The sequence below is a fragment of the Cynara cardunculus genome (genome assembly GCF_001531365.2).
Source record: "Cynara cardunculus var. scolymus isolate 2C chromosome LG 17, CcrdV1, whole genome shotgun sequence".
NCBI lineage: Eukaryota > Viridiplantae > Streptophyta > Magnoliopsida > Asterales > Asteraceae > Cynara > Cynara cardunculus.
In genome coordinates this window covers 36,114,587-36,133,561 of record NC_037544.1, presented here as the reverse complement: position 1 = coordinate 36,133,561, position 18,975 = coordinate 36,114,587, and the positions used below count along the sequence as shown (strand labels likewise).

Here is an 18,975-nt window from a genome sequence, read left to right as displayed (position 1 = left end):
TTTTAATTTTAATGATATCTTCAAATTTGTATTTTATTACAAAAAACATTAATGTTTGCTCAAAATTACATAAAACTTTATTATAAAATCGACAGAGACCAAAAAATTAAAATGAAACATTAAAATCGATATATATCTCGCCGTATTATACGAGTACCCTTCTAGTTTTGTATAAACATCTAAAACATGTATTTCATTGTAAGTAGTGGTTCATTTTGACAAGGACGTTGTTTTGGAATGAAAAGTAGTTCTTAAACTATTGAGAAGATGATGGAAAAGAAAAGCTATAAACCTTGGCCATCATTGTCCTTTGCAAATTGAAAAGGCGACCAAAAAATATTGTTGTTAACTTCTCATTTGACACAAAGAAAAGGGAGCCATTTCGTGTGACATTTGAAAGTGAAACCTTTTTCGACCAACAATACATAATTATATCTAGTATTCATAGGAGTATTATCATTTGAATATTTTATTTATAAATTCAGAGCTTTTCATATGGAAAGTTGATGATGAGACGTTTGAGAAGAAATTTGTAGGATGAATGTTGAAATAATACGTAAGAAAATCTTTAACGGATTTTTTTAAATGGATAATTAAAATTCAAACATTTTCAAGAAAAAAATTATGTTCATCTCAAAGAATTGCTTTATTTCGGAGATTACATATCAATTATATTATTAAATTATTTAATATGATTTATAAGATGTTTTTTTCTTCTTCTAAATATTTGGTAGTATTCATGGTAAATCATTTCTCTTTCCTAAGTAATCATTTTGAAGAGTTTTCTACTCGTATTTGAAACGACAATACAAACAAAAATCAACTTTTCTTGATCAATTGAGATGATAGCTAAATCAATGTGAATACTTATGGTATAGGCAGCTTATTCACTCAGGGTTTGGGTCCCGGTAAGAAGAAATCTTCATCCTTAGATGCATATTAGGATGAGATGTATCAAATCAATTTTATTGATCCGTATCAAACACAATTCATGGTTGGGTTTGAGATTAAAGGTGATCAAGGGTATAGATCTCTTGTACTCTTCTCACATTGACTCTCATTCTTTGCCTATTCACTGTCATACAAGTTACAAGCTTAATCGTTAAGCCGTTAAGACAAAAATAGTTACATAAAATAAGTCAGGACTCTCCACTTATCTTCATTAAGAGGCAATCTTTGAATCGTTAAGAGCTGAATCTTGTTTGGCAAAAAAAAAAAAAATTGTCTCTTAATGGTTTTAAAACCCTCTTAATGATTTTGTATCTTGAATCTCTCTTAACCATTAAGAGCCCTAATTTCATTGTATACAATTACCAAACAATTATATTTCATTTTGCACTATATCATGAAAACCACTTAATCATTCTGACCACTTAATCATTTTACCCCAAACCATTAAGCAATTGTCAAACACCCCCTAAAACACCTCAAACAAATTAATACCAAAAGTGTCCTCAAATAATCTAATCGAACCCCCTCCGTTTGTCTCCATCAAACCCATTAATCTCTCATCCCTTAAAACATCTAAATTTATCCAACCAAACAACTTAACCCATATAAAACATAATGAAAACAAAATTAAACAGCCCTTATAAAAATCTTCACATATATAACACACAAACCAGATTTATCATCATTCAAATTTCAACAATCATAAAACAAAAACAACCAACTCTTCTTATTCACCATTTTCTAAAACCCTAACTTACATCACATTACTACAAACTAAAACACCAAATAATTCAAAATATCAAAATACACATCTTTCCATTTAAAAGATAACAAACAATTAAAAGAAAATCAAAGTCTAATAACAACAATAATAATACAATTTTATGAGTAGAAGAAGAAGAAAAAAAAAAGCAAACAAAATCTCACCAAAAACAACAAAAACATCCTTCTCCCTCCCCAACCTCCATTTTTTTAACCTTCTTACAACATAGCCACTGGTTGTTACATAAACAACCCCCCAAAAAACCACACCTACATTCGATCGTCGACAAACATCATCATCATCATCTACAACAAACCGACTGACCAACGGATTTTTCCCCCCAAACCCAATTAATGATGCATATATGTATATATACTTTAACTATTGCAAGGTTCTTGCTATCTGATTCACCCAAATGGGTTGGAAGAAGAGAAGGTGTTTGGTGCTCCAAACAATCCACTTTGCTGTTGATTGCTGCTGGTGTTCAAGGAACCAAAAGATGTCGCATCGTATCCAAAACTGCAAACCAAATGCAGTTAGTTTTTCTGCTTTTCCGTGAGAAAAATCTACCGGTAATCACTCCTCTATACTATTGAGTAACGATTCCGTTATGAAAAGTATTTTTTTTGGCATTGTAGCAGTGTATTGGCAAAAAAAGGGTTTTGACGAGTTGATCGTTGTAAAATCATACGATGTAATGATGCTAGTTAAGGGCAAATCAGTCAAAAGTGTCAATTTTTGGGTGGAAAATAAGACCAATGGGCATACGGTTGGCAAACAAGTTGCTATGGTATTTTCGTTGTGAACTGGGGGACAAAAGATTGTGTGACACGTGTCCCTGTATTTTCCCATTCATCATGGACAATGAACATGAACTTTTACAACATTCAGAATGAACGATACACCATTTATGATGAATATTCTATGCATGTCCAGGACACGGCATGCTCTCCTTTGTCCCCCGGTTCACATAAGAACTTAAGTTTGCAATTGAACTTGTCCTACGTATATATGTGTGTGAGAAAAAAGCTCTTAGAGCTTAATCAAACGATGTTCAAAGTAGCTTTATTAAAAAGTAGATTATAGCTCTTCACCAAACAAACCTATGAGCTCAAAATATAAAGCTAGCTTATGTTGCCAAATAAATTTAAAAGAATAGTGATCAAAGATTAGTTTACTCCCTCCAGCTCAAAACAAATGTCCACAATAAAAATGGCATACAGTTTTAAAAATACGTAACTATTATACTATTTAATTAACCAAAAGACGATTTTACCCTTAACAACAGATAGAAATTTCTCCATCTTGTAATCAAGGGTAGAATGGGAGAGTAAATATTTACTTTTGAAAGGACACTTATTTTCAAACAAACTACAATAGAAATATGGACACTTATTTTCAGACAGACTACAAAAGAAATATGGACACTTATTTTCAGACAGACTACAAAAGAAATATGGACGCTTATTTTGGGACAAAGGGGGTATTATTTTGAGGGAAAAAAACATGTATATCTTTAAAAGTTGCAATTATGTATTTTTTTTTTCTGGAGGCAGTATGAGATAAATGTGCGGAAAAATTTACCTGGGTTGAGGTGGGATGTTCGGAGGTACTTGCCCCATGAATGGACCTGGCACGATATAACACATATCGAACAATGAGTATAATAGGTGATAATATGATTCAGGCTTATGGAATGTGAGATTCAAGTGTCGGCCTATCTATTTTAGTTTGTCTCAAAATAAATGTTCATTTCTAAAAGTGTCTACTTTCCAGTTCTACGCTACTTGTGAGATGGATAAATTCATTAGCCCCCTCTATTTTTAAAGGTAAACTGTTGCTCCCTCCATACCAAAATATGTGTCCATGTTTCTATTTTAATTTAACCCAAAACGATTCTCCACATTTAAAAATGCTTACTTTCCAATCTTACCCTTGATTATGAGACAGAGAAATTCAAAAGTCCATCTACATTAAGGGTAAAATTGTTATTTAGTTAATTAAAAATGTAAATTTTACACATTCCTAACATCGTGTCTTTTCATTGTGGATATTTATTTTGGGAAATAGGGAGTAGTTAGTTGATTAAGAGTAATAATACACATTTCTAAAACGGGTTGGGTTCCGGTGAGAATAGAAGTTATGGTGAGAAATGTAAGAAGGGATCTCCACCCTCAGATCAATCCTAATTGAAGAGTTCCACTAGTCCTGAGGATTAATCTATCTGTGTGGATTGGTGAAGATTTTTGTTTGGAAGGGCTTCTTATAGATGGAAAGTGTGTGTTCTTTAATTGTGAGGAGCATGTTAAGAAAAAAAAACTTGGCTTTCTGCATAAAGCTCCCTCCTAGAAGCTTACTAAATAAGGGCTTGTTTCTTAGCAACTTAATAAACTTAGTGGGACTCACAGCTTATTCCGTCAGCTAAACATGACTGTTTGATAGTGGCTTCATGATATAGAAAATGGCTTATCAGTAAGCTTCTAGGGGAGCTTTATGTAAAGAGCCAAGTTTTTTTTACAAACATGACCCACCCAATTAAAAAAGCTTGGTTCTTTCCATCTATGAAAAAACCCTCCTGAACAAAAACCTTCTCAATCTGTACAGACAAATTAATCCACACAGATAACTTTAACCATACAGGACTTAATGGAAAACCAACCAAATAGTCCCTAAGTCACTTTCTGTATCATTAAGTCACTACCAAACAGCCATGTAGTTGACCAAATATGCTGCGAGTCCTATTAATCACATTAAGTTGCTAACAAACAAGCCCTTGGACATTTATTATAGGACGGAGAGATTAGAGAACAAGACCGTACCAGAAGGCATTGATGATGGATATGATGGCAGGCCCTGAGACGGCATTGCTAAAGGATGAGAAGATTGAGGGGGCATCCACATTGGTGAAGGGGTAGCCTGCTGCTGTATATGACCCGATGGAGGTCCCATATTTGGTAAAGCACCTTGCAACGCCGCCATTGAAGGGAACTACAAAACAAAAAAAAGTGTTAACCACGTCACGAGTTCACCACTACTTCTAAGCAATAACCGTCACAAAACATGAACACATTGGATCATTGACGAGAGATCATGTGAGAATAATTGTTATAGTGAGAAACTGAGAATGGTGAGAACCCTTCTGAGTTTTATTCCGTTACTTTCAGTAATATCTGGTCAACAGTTGCCATTTTTAGCCTACTCAAATCAGACTTGAATTTCTTCTTCGTTTTCATTTTGTGTAACCATCTACTAGAAAGCAGGGTCAAGGGGTGGGATGTCGGCAAACATGTCCTCTACCCAAAGGGTAGAGCGAATGTTTTCGTAAGATGCCCAGTTTGTGCAAAAGTGTGAACGAAAAGGAAAAATAACCAAGGCCAGGAACATAAAAAGGAAAAAAGAAATAGGCACAATGAAACATATAAAAAGTAAGGAAACACACATACCTCCATATAATCAGCTCCCTAACCCTCCCCCTTTCCCGGCCTCTACATCTCTAGCTCCATTCTTCCTATCCACACTAGCTCCATGTCCCTAACAGCCAAGTCTACTAGAGATTTTTAGGTATATAACCTTAAATGAGATTTTAATTAAATCCATGACACAGTCTACTACCCTAGTCCTCCGTGGCGGATCTACATTGAAGAGAGGGGGTCATCTGCCCCCATGAGTTTTCAAAAAAAAATATGACATAATTTTTTTATTATGTATTAACCTTATCCCCCCCCCCCCAAAAAAAAAATGTCCGGCCCCAAATTAGATATTAGTCCAAATCCAAATCCATTTCCTTTAAAGGATGTTATGTTGTTTCTTACTTCTATACTTTTATATTAATTTTTAATTTTTTTTATATTTTCTATGATGTTACCTAAATCCCCCCCCCACAATTCACCAAAATTCTTGGTTACGCCATTGCAGGATTGTATCTCCAGGAACTCCTATCAAATATCATGTCTTCAGATTTATCTAAGACTGTCATGTATGTGTGTGAAATCAAAATCAACTAGACCCTGATGGACAAAAATGCATTGAAATGTCATTGACCAAATAAACAAATATTAGAAGTAATAGCTAGGTATTATGCTGATTGATTAGGCATAATTGCCTGCATTTGAAGTTACCTAGCAATAAACCAATTTGTGATTGTATTCCTTACTTCTAATCTTCCACTTTTCTTAACGATTCAGAATAGTAACTGGTTGCAAACGAGAAACATTGTAATCCTTAGTATTTTTTGACACTTCGGTATGCTTCTGACCAAGAAGGAAGAAACCAAGGTGAGAAATACATATTTAAGCATTATTCATAGGAATTAAGAAATGTATTGATCAGTTAAGTTTCCTCGCAAAAGAATAGATTCATTATAATTTTACTTAATTTCATTCTTCCACCCAGATCACCATTCAATCAATGTGTGATGCAGCTAACAAATAAAAATCACATTGTGCGAATAAATAATCAAATTAAATATTTTATCATTAAGAAACAAAAATAAACAACTATAACTCATATGCTTACTGTTGAAGCTTGAACTGCAGGTGATTCATTGGCATCAAATGGATTTGATGATTTTGATGGCTGCACAAAAGCTGGCGGCATGGGTTGCTACAATAACAGCCAGCGTCAATTTAGTAACATCTCAAATATGAGAACATATGAGAAACAGAATCAGAGGAATTGATGTTAGCGGGCCGGATTTAAGAAGACTGGAGAGGGTGCACGTGCACCCGCTCAACCATGCAGACACAGTGGAAACCTTTTAGGAGTCTTATTTGTTCCTTCAATTTAACAAAAAAAATTGTTGCAGCCTACTGGTAGCATCATTGTATGTGGCATTAGAGGTCACAAGTTCAAATCCTTTGTCTCTCTTACGATTTTTTGCTAACAGCAGCAGAGAGGAAGATATAAGGAAAAACTCATGTTGCAAAAAGCCACTTTATTTTGTAATTTCCAAAGAAACCATACTTTTATAATTATTTTTTATTTATTTTACATTATGCTAATTATTTTGTGCCCCACTGATGTTATCGTGGTTGGTTGCATCATACCGTTGGCATATTGTATTGCATGTTATATCCCATCCCAAATTGTGGAGCAGGGTACCAGCCTGGACCTTGAGCAGCAAAGGGTGAATAGCTTGAAGTAAATAAATCCTGCATACAAAATAGAATTCATCAGAAATGAAGAAAAAAAACACATGCATACAGCAGATATACAAACGCAAGATGCGGCCAACAAAAATATTTGCCATTACCGCAGGTAGTTCTTGTTTAGAAGCAGGTTTCGCCTCAATGCTGGATGTAACTTGCGAATCTGCACTTGGAGCACTAGAAGGCACTTGGATGTTTCCAGTAAGAGAAGAATTCCATGGCTGCATAAAGTTGTACATAGAACAAGATGGTTAAAAGGCTGTGGAATAAATCATGATAAAAAGAAATTGTTCACTAAAGAAAACTCGCTTAAACCAAAGGGTCATTGGCCCAATGGTACCCAGGTTACCAGTAGAGCAGAGCCTCCAAGGAGGTCAAGGGTTCAATGTGTGTAGGTATTTGCCGTATATATATACACACACACACACACACACATATATATATATATATATATATCTAATATATACTTCCCAAACCTGATTTTTCGAAGATCCACCAACAGCCTGGTTAAATGACGTAGGAGGCTGGATAACAGTAGCAGGGAGAAAATTTTGTTGAGGATGCATATTTTGCCAGTGCCCTCCATCAGCCGAGTTGGGAAAGGCATTAAATGATGGTCCTGCTGAACCACTTCCAGGGATAAATGTCGATGCTGGTGTAACAGCAGGAGCAGGTGTACCAAAAGGTGACATTTGTACACTTGCAATTAGTGGATTGTTACCAGATGGAAGCAACGAAGTTCCAGGTGCAGTTACTGGAGCACCAAGACCACCGGGTAATGATGAAGGAACTGACAACTCCGAAAGTACGTCAAGCAAGTTGGCACTTGAAGGAGGTTGAGAAGCTTTTACCACTGGAGCTGAATCAAAGTTGGCCCAATTAGTATTTGATGATATTGTTGGCTGAGCCATGAATGAAGCAGGAGAAGGCGCATTTTGTTGTGTTTGTGGCAGTGGTGCCGTTGAAGGAGGTTCAGGATCAGCAGCATCAAAATCAATTAACGAACTTTCTGTTCTAAGTTCAGTTGGATTCCCATTAGAAGATGCTAAGCTACTGGAAGATACAGTTCTCTGCAACCAGAAATAGTTTCAGCTTATGATTCAATTAAGTTGGAAGACGTAAACTACCACGAACCTGTAAACAACTAACAGTTAAATTAATAGCCAAGCATCCAACAATGACTGCAATTGCATTTAAGGGCAAGAGAAGTTCCACATAGCATGAACAGCTTCTTCTACACTTGCTTCACAAGCACTTAACCGTTTACAACTCAAAAGAACATGATGATTGGTAAATGTCCCCAAACCACTTCTAAAAGCATGTTTTTGCCTCATAACAGCATCCACAATAGAGGTTCCTATTGAGATTCTAACAAGAACCTCTACTGTGGCCACAAGTTATTGACTGCGGCTGTAATAACCCAAGTTCTTTTTTTTCAAGTTAATAAATGTTGTGGGTGAACTTTGATTAGTAGACTCAATTTCAGGGACTAAGGGGATAAATAGTCAATAAAAGGGAGTTGAGACTTCATTCTTCTCTCATTCTAGAAATCAGATGGAAATTGTTTGTGTGTGCTTTTGAGGGTGCGATGTCAGACGGGAGAAGAGAAGAGAAGGAATCAAGGAGGATTTTGAAGGAAATCAAGAGGAAAAGCTTAATTTCAGGTATGAACATCATCTCCCTTGCATTTCCTCATCTTTATTGTTATTATTGTGGAAGTTAGGGTTCTTAAAAGTGGTAGATCTTGGGGATAATGATTGTTAGTAATGTGTATGTTGTTGAGAATAGGATTTCTAATGAGAATATCATGCTATAAGTAATTTTTTTGTTGATTTGGAATAAGATTTAGTCAAAAACCCCATGGATGCTTATGTTGCAATCATGAATTGATGTAATCCATGGATTTCATGATTGGATTGGATTAATTAGTGTGTGGGGGTCATTTATATGAGTTTGGGGTGAGTTTTAATCCCTAAAAGTGAAGGAATCATGATAAGTGTTGCATTTGGGGTTCTTCTTCACCAAGTGAAAAATTGTGCTGGTAAAACAGTGGGGAATGCAACCCAAATGCGGGTTGGGTCGCATGGAACCCGCATTCCCCCTGTTTGCCTATTTTCAATTTTTGTTTTAAGTCTAGTTAGGGATTTTAGCTTGGGTCCTTCTTTGAAGGGTTTGCAAGTTAGTCTCCTAGAGGTCCTTTGGGGTTATTAACTCATCATTTGGCAACCTCAATTCAGGTGTTCGGTTTGGAGTAATTCTAGAACGAAAGTGTGCATGTAAGCTGGGAGCCTGGGACTTCAGGTGAGTTTTCTTTTGTTGTTTTCAATCAAGAGCATACTTACCATTATGTTGAATATGTATTTGAACTAAATTATCATAGTGTGCTTGTTTCAAACATGAAATTGCTAAATTGCATAGTGTGAGTTATTAGCATGGGTGTGTACATTATATTTCAATTACGGGAAGTGTGTACCCGAATGAAGTGCATGAATTCGCTTCATGTAGCTTATTAAAAGGGCAAGTGTGAGCCTAATTGCTTAGTCACAAATGTGAGTGACAAAAAAGTGGTATCAACCATTCTAATGAGTGTTGGTGTTTTACTTATTTGAAGTGTAAGCGTAATTGTTTTAATCTAAAGTTTATGACAATTTAATTATCATATTTTCATGTGATGGAGGGAACTCACTGGACCTTTGGTCTAACCCTCAATCTTTATAAAACTGAAAACCTTTCCAGGGAAATACCACGTTGAGAGCTCTAGCAAGGGCAAAGGGAAAGTGTGAACCAGAATACCAGATGTCCGAAGTGATGGCATCTTTTTCTAGATTAGATAGTCAGTTAGTCGCCTAAGAATCTTATCTTTATTATTGTAATAGAACTCAGCAGTAGACTTATTTTCTTCGCTGCAACTCTTGAGATCTTATCGTATTGTAGACTTATACCTTATCGGTTTTGGGTAAAAGGTTTTTCGGTTGTTACAGCGGCCACTGACCAGTCGCAGGTTCTTATAAAAACCGACATGCTCAAATAAGAACACAGGTTCTTGTCTTGATTCTTGTACTGCCATTGGTTTTTACCAATTTATAGTATTTTGTTTTCACAAATCTATAAAACTGTGTTTATTTTTTTTATATGTTATTAAATATAAAAATTAATTATACAGAAATTTAATATGAAAAATTACAACTTAATAATTATATTTTGAATTTTCCTTTAATAATTTGATTTTTTAAATACATACATACATATATATATATATATATATTATATTTATTTAATTATCTATAAGTAAATAAGCAAATAAAGTTATATGGTTATTCATAAATAAAGTGGAAAGCTGAGGTTCTTATAAGAACCTCTATTATGGAGTTTTATTGGGGGGTTTATTTTGTGTTGGTTCTGCAGGTGTGGCTGGAAAAAGTAGAAAGAAGAGGTTCTTGTAAGAACCTCTACTGTGGATGCTATAAGTTTCGACCAAGCCCAGGAGCTATAACATAAGTATACACCAAAACATTGCAAATGTAGCATTAAAACATGATGAATAAAGATGCTTACCTGCGTTTGCAGCGAACCATCTGCTGGCCTCGAACCACTGGCTCTTGGAGGTTCTATAACCCGAAGAGGAGAGACACTCTCTCCTAGTATATCCCTAACAGGTCTAACTATAGGAGGGCTAGACATTTCTGGATCTCTTTGGCTATCAGGAGACCTACCTCCAACCTTGGAACCTCCATCAGAAATTTTCCCATCTTCAGATCTCCTTCCATTCCCAAATCTATCTTCTCGTCGCCAGTCATTAACAATATCTGTGCGGGCAGGACTTTTCCTGAAATCTTGGTCATACCCTGGACTGCGTCTCTCATCATAGCTATTTCTGGAACTTCCGTCACTTCTTCCACCAGGACTAGGCCTATCACTGTAACGACGCTCATTCTCATAGGGTGGGCTTCTAGAACCTCCTTGATACGTGTCTTCTGCTTCCCCCTATTTAATACGTCATTTCATCCCAAATCAGGAAACATAAGAAGAAATAAGTAAATCTCTTTGTAGGGAATCATCATAGTTACAGCTTCCAAAAGCGGGTAATAGAGGCAAGCCTATTTGAATTCTACTCTACATTTTCACAGTATGTATTAATGATTGCTGTTGTTAAGAAGGTTAGGTGGGCATACCATTTTTGCTCTTGGAGGCTTTTCAGAGGTTCTCTCACCAGAGTATCTTCTATCCACATAGACGTGCTTGATGAAGTCACGAAGTCTCTCAACATTACTGACAGCATGAAGAATTTCAGGATTGCAGTTTCTATCAGAAAGTAAAACATTGCGGTACATTCATGATCACAGACCTGCTGTCAGGGAAGGATTGGCGTTGGGCATCCCATTCTTTAAAATAAATTTCCTTGGCACTCTGTCATTGCAATTATAAGGCATCAAACTTGGCAGACTTATGTATGTTACAGCCACCAGTAAGTTAGTATTATATTCATATGAGCATTTACGCAACAATATACCGCATTTCCCCCTCCTTGAAGGGCACTAACTTCTTGTGATGTAAACTTGGCCATTGACACTGATTTTACCCTGTGAGTGAACTCGCGACTGTAGAAAATTCAAATGTATGTTTTAAGGCACAAGCATGAATCAAGTCTGGAGTCATTTTAAAAAAACATTTCTAACAAAATATTTCATCCTCTACTAGATGCACTTCATTTTCAACTATGATGAATGGGCACTTACTGTATGCCACTGCAAGTTGTGCAAACAAACGTCCAAAAGCTTGTGCACACATACTGAGGTCCCTGTTAAGCAATGACACGAGATATAGTGAAAATATCAGCATTTGGAGTTCTGGTTGTACTTAAAATAATAATAAAGTCAAACCGAAAAATAGCTACAGATCACAGAAACTAATAGCTTGCTTAGTTAAACTGCAAGACCACCAAGACATACAAGCAATAGCAGTCTCCATATTTCTGGTTACACTTAGTGTTCTATGTTAAGTGATAAAACCATAACCATGTTTCAGAAGCACGTGAAAATGGAATTAAGCTTCATACGACGATTGTAGTTCACAAGTGGTGCATAGATTCTTATAGGTTATTCACTACATGTCATTGCTTTAAGAAATAAGGATCCCTCAAATTGGTATTAGTCCACGAAATGGTAACCTCTTGAATTATCCAACACCCAACTACAATTAACTGACCCGCTAATCCTATTTAAGTTGGTTATTGATCATCAAGAACAGGTAGATTTTGATCATAACATGTGTCAAGTTAGTTGAAGCAAAAAAGTGCAGGAGGATTTATGCCATTTCTGTGGCATATGAGGTGTTATGCCCTCAAAACAGAAAAAGTAATTCTCTGCTGTAGAAAGTAGAGCAACTTAAAGTAAAGCTTCAGACTTAGAGTGTGCAAACCAAATTATCCTGAAAGGAATATAATACAGAAACGCACAGGGACTTATCTTTATACTCTTATAGTAGATCTAACAAAGGAGATCAATTAAGTGCTACAAGTATAGACCTTATAGTAGATCTAGGAAGTAGTTTCTGAGAAGTAAACAACTATTATAGACCTTCTCAAGGATCCATTGACTAATAACATGCAAGTGGTTTTAATCACAGTTGAGATCTCTGTACACGGGACTATACTTGTACATTTATGCATCAGGCCATCAGCACCATATTGCTCTAATTGAATGAATTGTACATATTTTCTCCTATACTTATTGTGCTACTACACTGCTTTTCCCTGCTCGTTTATGGAAACCCTTATGAAGATAAGATTCACTTTGACATCAATTTAAAAAAAATCTCATTGACTGTACTCTTATCACTATAAACTGCAATGCACACCAACTGAGGTGAAGAAAAAGCACGTAGATAAATTTGCCACATTGATTACATAAGCTTAAATTGTAATTGAGCTCGTTTTGTCTGTTAATGGTTGAGCATGGTCCACAGCCAACCAACTCATAAAGTTGGATCAATAAGTTGCCATTAAATATTGATTAAAAGTTAGAGTTGTTGCATTTTCAATATGATAATTTCTTTCTAAGAATAACCATTCTATTCACTCAATTCTAAGCTTAGAAAACAGATAATGGTTGTTAAGAATAAAACTATGCTTCCACGTGTGCCCCCCAAGGCCCCAACTATTACTAAAAAACATATTAGTAACAAACTAATGTGATATCTCTTCTTTTCAAATATATGAAAGAAAATTTTTATCTCCAATTTTGTAATAGACTTATTCATATAATTTGGAGGATGACAATTACTAGACATGGATATAGAAGCCAAATGTCATAGCAACACAATGCCAGGTGAACTTCATTTTTGAAGGACGTAATCGCGTCCATACGTCATTTTGATCCAATTCCAACCTCCTACGCTTTCCCTTGCTTGCTCTCTTCAGAACAATGACACAAATATGATGTATGAATAAGAAACAGTCACGGATATCACTGCCACCCCTTTAAGAAGCATACCATCACCAAGAGATCTAATAATCACCAGATTTTTACTTGTGCTCGTAATTTTTTACTTCAATATGGTGAAAACCTAAGAAAATGGGCAGCATTGTCTAACTCTTTTTTGAAGATGACTAACCATCACTAGCTAACATGAGTTCTAAAGAATTTCTAGGGACATCAATACAGGGAGACCCAATTAATTAGTAGCACATATGAAAAAAAATACATATAATAAGAAGATGATCCAGTTATTGACAGTAACTCCCACAATTAGAATCCACTTTGCAAAATAAATCTTTTCTTGAAATGAGTGCTAATGGTGCATTGGGAGTAAATATAAAAATATCACTCACCAATAAATTGTTCTCAATTTTACTTGCAAAATATACATTCTTAATCATTTCAGACTTTGAGTCGGAGTTTAATTGTGTCATGACTCAAGGGACAAGGGGAGTAAAATAATCTATTTAAAGAAACTGCAGCCTTCAATAGAATAGAATCGCAAGTAACTTAACATCAAAATTAGATCACTGATACATCAATGGAGTACAAAATCCGACAAAAAGGCAGAAACAAACGGACACAGTACCAAACTATTGCAGTTAATACACCTCCGATTCTCAGGAAGTTTCAGAAGATTCCGTATAGCTCTCTCATTTCTCTCATCCTCCTTCAACCGACTCGCCATTTCTATCCAATCAAAACCCTAACTGCATCAAAAAAAAAATAAGCACAACAATCAACATTGACACGATCCAATGCAATAATCAATATAAAATCATCGATCACCAAAAAGAAGAAGCAAATTCAACAATCACAGAACATAAAAGTTGACTTAAACATCAGATTTTCTTCATGAACAACAGATCTAAACATGTCAGATTCATATATAGTGATTAAAAGATGAAAATGATCAATAAACACACATAATCGTAACGCATAACTAACAAGAATCTACAAGAACTGACCGGAACGTAGGATTTCGAAAGAGATTTTGGGAGAGATTTTACAGATCTTTTAGTTGTACAGCTAGAGAGAGAGAGAATTTAGCGTGCCTTTGTAATGTCGACCGAGAAAATAGAGATTAGAAAGAGGGAAGAAAAGATAGGATGCGGGCGGGTACACAGAACGGAAGAGTCTAAAAAATGCGGAGCTGGATTTATTGACGGTCTTTGTTGGGTCCGGTCTTCTGCTGAGTTGGACATGTGGAATGTTTTGACTTTCTATGCTTTACTCTCCCCCAAATATCAAAATTATGTGGACGTTTTCAGATTTGCCCCGACCCGATGGGGAACCCGGTTCACCCGACCCGAACGGGGACAGGGAATTTCCACTAAAACGGGTATTGGGGTCGGGGCCAGGGATTGGGACCCCCGGTAGACTCAAACCGGTGACGGGAGATGTTACTTAAACCGGGGTCGGAGACGAGGATCCTCCGGTAGAATCAAACTAAATGATACTATTTCTTGGGTTTTACCAGGGATTGCTAGAGCTTTGACCTGGGACAGGATTCCGGGGGATGTTACTGCAAACCGGGCTGGGGAACAAAATCCGCCCCATCCCCGCATCATTGCCATGCCTAATTATTTGAAAACTAAAAAAAGTACTCGTATAATGTAATAAGATACTTTTTGATTTTAATATTTTGTTTTATTTTTTAAGTTTGTCGATGTGTTTTATAGGGTTTTAAGAAAACGATAATATTTTTATGTTTGAATAAAATATAAATTTAAAAATATCATAAAAAATTGAAGGAAAGTATCGATATTAGTGTCAAATTAAAAAATTTCTTTTTTATGTAATTTGTTTAATTCAGTTTTTTTTATTATAATTTGGTTTTGATTTAATAACAAAATAACTTATTTTCGGTTTAATAATATGTTTTTTTCTATAAAAATAATGATTAAGTATTTTTTTATAACTTAATGGTTATCTTAATTATATTTATAAATTTTATATATTTTAAATGAGATATTTATTATGTATATGATTATGTTTATCTACGATTAATTACACAAATTCATACGTGAAGTTTTAATAAGTTGTACTTACTCAAAATTTACTTATAATCTTGAATTTTAGTAATGTACATCAATAAACAATATTTAATGGGGTCCATTTGAACAACAGTCATCGTAGTCGATCTGAATTGATTATAAGGTGGTTCGTATGTTATTTATATGGGTCATTTCGAGCATTTCCGTTCAATTGTCACTTTCAAAACCTCGCCAAACGTCTTTTTTCCGTTTGTTAAAACAATTCTAAGAAAATTACAAACATGTATTTCCGTTCAATAGACAAGCACGAGTAACAACCCAAGCTCGAGTTCGATGTCCATATGCATAAGTAGATATTTGGATTTTTTTTAGAGTATTGCCATAATGTATATATTTTATCTGTTGTATATGTTTGTTTTTTGGGGGTTTTCGTATAGTTTCTGGATTTGCCATGATCTACGTAGGTTTATATGCATAAGTAGAAATAGGGGTGGCAATAGGTCAGGTCGGGTTGGGTTCGGGTTCAACCCATTTATTAAATAGGTTGAAAATCCTAACCCAACCCAACCTATTTAATTAAATGGGTTGAGATTTTTCAACCCAACCGAACATGTTAGGTTAATGGGTTGACAGCGGGTTGACCTGTTTACGATTTTCTTAACCTAACATGTTAAATAAATGGGTTGAACCTGGGTTGACCCATTTAATTTTAAAATTTTAAATAAAAAAAGAACTAGAGTATTTAACTTTTTTGAATAAAACATGACACGACCACAAATACAACCAAATTATTCAAAGTTTGAATAAAACACAAGTACAACAAATATATTGTTCAAAAAAAGTTAAAGTTTTTTAAATTATAAGTAACTCGACTTCCACTTTCATCAACCTCAATTTCACTCTCGTATCTAAAATCCTAAGATCATTTGTCCATCAGCAAGTGTAATCCATGTGTATAAAACAACAACTTATATGTAGCTTGTATAATTATCTCAATGAAGACGAATGATAACAATTCTCTCTGAGGTATAGGTACAGTGATAGAAACAGATAGTCACACCACACAAATAACAAATTCAAACTTGAAATAAATCACTAAAGTTCGATAGAGTCATAAAGTAACAAATAATCAAAGAGAAGCATGTAATTCATATGATCTATATGAAGTTTAACAACAAAATACTAAACAATCATGATTATAAAGAACTTACTCCGCTATCGCTCAACAGTGCCTCAAGCCCTTAACCTCAAATCGGAAACTGAAAATCTGAAACCAACCCAAATCCTTGATTGGAGAAGGTAGAACTCAAAAGAAGGGGAAAAGATTGATAATTGAAGCGTATGAAGATTTAAGAATTTAAGGCAAAGCGTCAAGACTCATGATACTGATTAATAATGAAGCGTATGAAGAATTGATTATTGAGGGATTGAAATCAAAGAGTCATCATGAAACTTGGGCCAATTTATTTAAGAAGAAACAAAATAAAAAATAAAATAGATATAATATTAAAAATAAAATAAATTTATATAATATTTTAATTGGGTTGAAAACAGGTCAAAAAATTCAACCCAACCCAACCCATTTATTTAAATGAGTTAGACGGGTTGACCCATTTATTTAAATGGGTTGAAAATCCCAACCCAACCTGCTAATTCTGGGTTGGGTTCGGGTTGGGTTAATGGGTTGGGTCATTTTTTGCCACCCATAAGTAGAATGTCGTGATACTGTTTATTGGGTCACGTTGTATGATCTTGAAATGTCTATCAAGACAATGTTTAAATTTTATCTCGATAGGCTCAATATGAGTTCGATAATATATGGATAATATACCAAAGGGTATTTGACATAGCGGTATCGTAGTCCTTGGCCTCCTAGGAGGTCAGGGGTTCAAACCTCACCAAATGTGAGAAGGGTGTGTACGTTTATTTGTTGCATTTGCCGTGTATAAATATTATATACTTAAAAAAATATGGATAATATTGAAGTTGGCAAGTCTTTATGTACATTCGATGGTTATAAACAGGGATATGTGTTTAATCTGCACCATAATGAAATTGGTTTTATATGATGCTTAAAATGTTTAAGTATCAACCACAAGGGTGTGTTTGATTGGTTTGAGCTTGGCTCCAAAGGTTAAAAGTACTGGGAGGTCCCAGGTTCAAATCAAATAATGAATAAAAATCCCCTTGTGGCCATGGAGGTTCAAACGCGGTGACTCCGGGCTATTTGCAAAGCAGGTGGTCACCCTGGGATTAGTCGGCTCGCATAACGGGTTGGATATCCAGGTTAATCCCAAAAAAATGTTTAAGTATCATAACATTTTATAAGACTTAAGTTTATAGGATCAAACCAAAAAATGTCATATCTAAATGTTACAATAGATTTATAAAACGTTTTTAGGCGTTTCAATAAGTTTTATATGACACTTTTAAAATAAAGTGTTCTATTAGCTATTTTATACGATATTATTTGGAGAAAAAAAATGTCTTATAAAAAGACGAGTTTATATGACATGTTTCAAAAGTGTCCATAAAGTAGTCACTATGACATTTTATTATAAAATCATTATAAAAAGTTGTTAAAACGTCTAAAAACATCTTATAAACTTATTGTAAAACTTTCAAATGAGAAGTTTTATAGTTTGGTCTTATAAACATAAGTTTTATAAAGTATTCGAGTATGACGCTTAGATTACGTCCAATAAAACTAGTTTTCTTGTAGTGAGGCTTGATATAATCCATGAGTCTTGCTACGTTCTCGATGGACCTTATTACATATATTTTTAATTAACCTGGATATCCAACCCGTTATGCGAGCCGACTAATCCCATGGCGACCACCCGCTTCGCAGGTAGGCTAGAGACACCGCATTTGAACCTCCGTAGACCAATTTTATGAACCCTAAGAAGCTATTGTTGGTGATTCTATCGTGTTCCTGAGAACCGATAATACGATCTTTGGATTAGATATAGAGGGAGGATTAGGGGAATTGGTGGGGTCGTTATTGAGATTTCCATCTCCAAACGACGAGGATTAGCTTTCATTTTTTATTTGTTACTTTTTAAATATCGAATAATATTTTAGTATCGTCTGTCATTTAAAAAAGTTACATATCACGATAAAATTACCTAAGTCACGTCATCATTTGGTAAATCATTTAGGGGCTGTTTGGTAGTTGCTGAATGGTTTGATACAGAATGATTAAACGGTCAGCATGATTAAGAGGCTCTCGTGATATAGTGCAAAATAAAACATAATTGTTTGATAATTGTTTACAATGAAATTAGAGCGCTGAATAGTTAAGGGAGGCTCGTGATACAAAATCATCCAGAGAGTTTTAAAATCATTAAGAGACAGACTTTTTTTGTTTGCCAAACAAGGTTCATCTCTTAACGATTCAGATACTGCCTCTTAATGAAACTATTAAGAGGTAAACAAACAACCCTTTAGATAAAATTTTCTATTTAACTATCTATTTTTCTTAGATAATAATCAAAATAAACATTAATTTTATTTTAATAAATATAATTTTCTTTAAATTAAAATATATTTTATTTTTTTATATTACAATAAACAATATCAATATTGACAAAGAGCATCACTCATTACTTGATAGATCTGCCCATAATTAAATTGGGTTG

The 18,975-nt window shown here is 34.8% G+C and overlaps 1 protein-coding gene across 4 annotated transcripts; it reads right to left on the bottom strand.

Moving 5' to 3' along the window:
• Window positions 1–1,820: 1,820 nt before the first annotated feature.
• On the bottom strand, window positions 1,821–14,398 carry LOC112500238 (probable ADP-ribosylation factor GTPase-activating protein AGD14). Of its 4 annotated transcripts, none has more exons than XM_025103632.1 (15): window positions 14,306–14,398; window positions 13,927–14,047; window positions 11,598–11,659; window positions 11,372–11,459; window positions 11,207–11,268; window positions 11,034–11,130; window positions 10,417–10,845; window positions 7,583–7,931; window positions 7,338–7,483; window positions 6,966–7,082; window positions 6,760–6,864; window positions 6,230–6,316; window positions 4,534–4,702; window positions 3,299–3,344; window positions 1,894–2,233 (listed from the first exon to the last, which is right to left on the bottom strand). In XM_025103632.1, the coding sequence occupies exons 2-15, from the start codon at window positions 14,023–14,025 to the stop codon at window positions 2,122–2,124; spliced, it is 1,968 nt and encodes a 655-aa protein (XP_024959400.1). In that variant the 5' UTR covers window positions 14,026–14,047; window positions 14,306–14,398; the 3' UTR covers window positions 1,894–2,121. The 4 variants fall into 4 exon arrangements, with proteins under 4 accessions (XP_024959398.1, XP_024959400.1, XP_024959401.1 ...); XM_025103633.1 differs by having other exon boundaries at window positions 7,338–7,480; XM_025103630.1 differs by having other exon boundaries at window positions 1,821–2,233; window positions 7,338–7,931.
• Window positions 14,399–18,975: the final 4,577 nt, after the last annotated feature.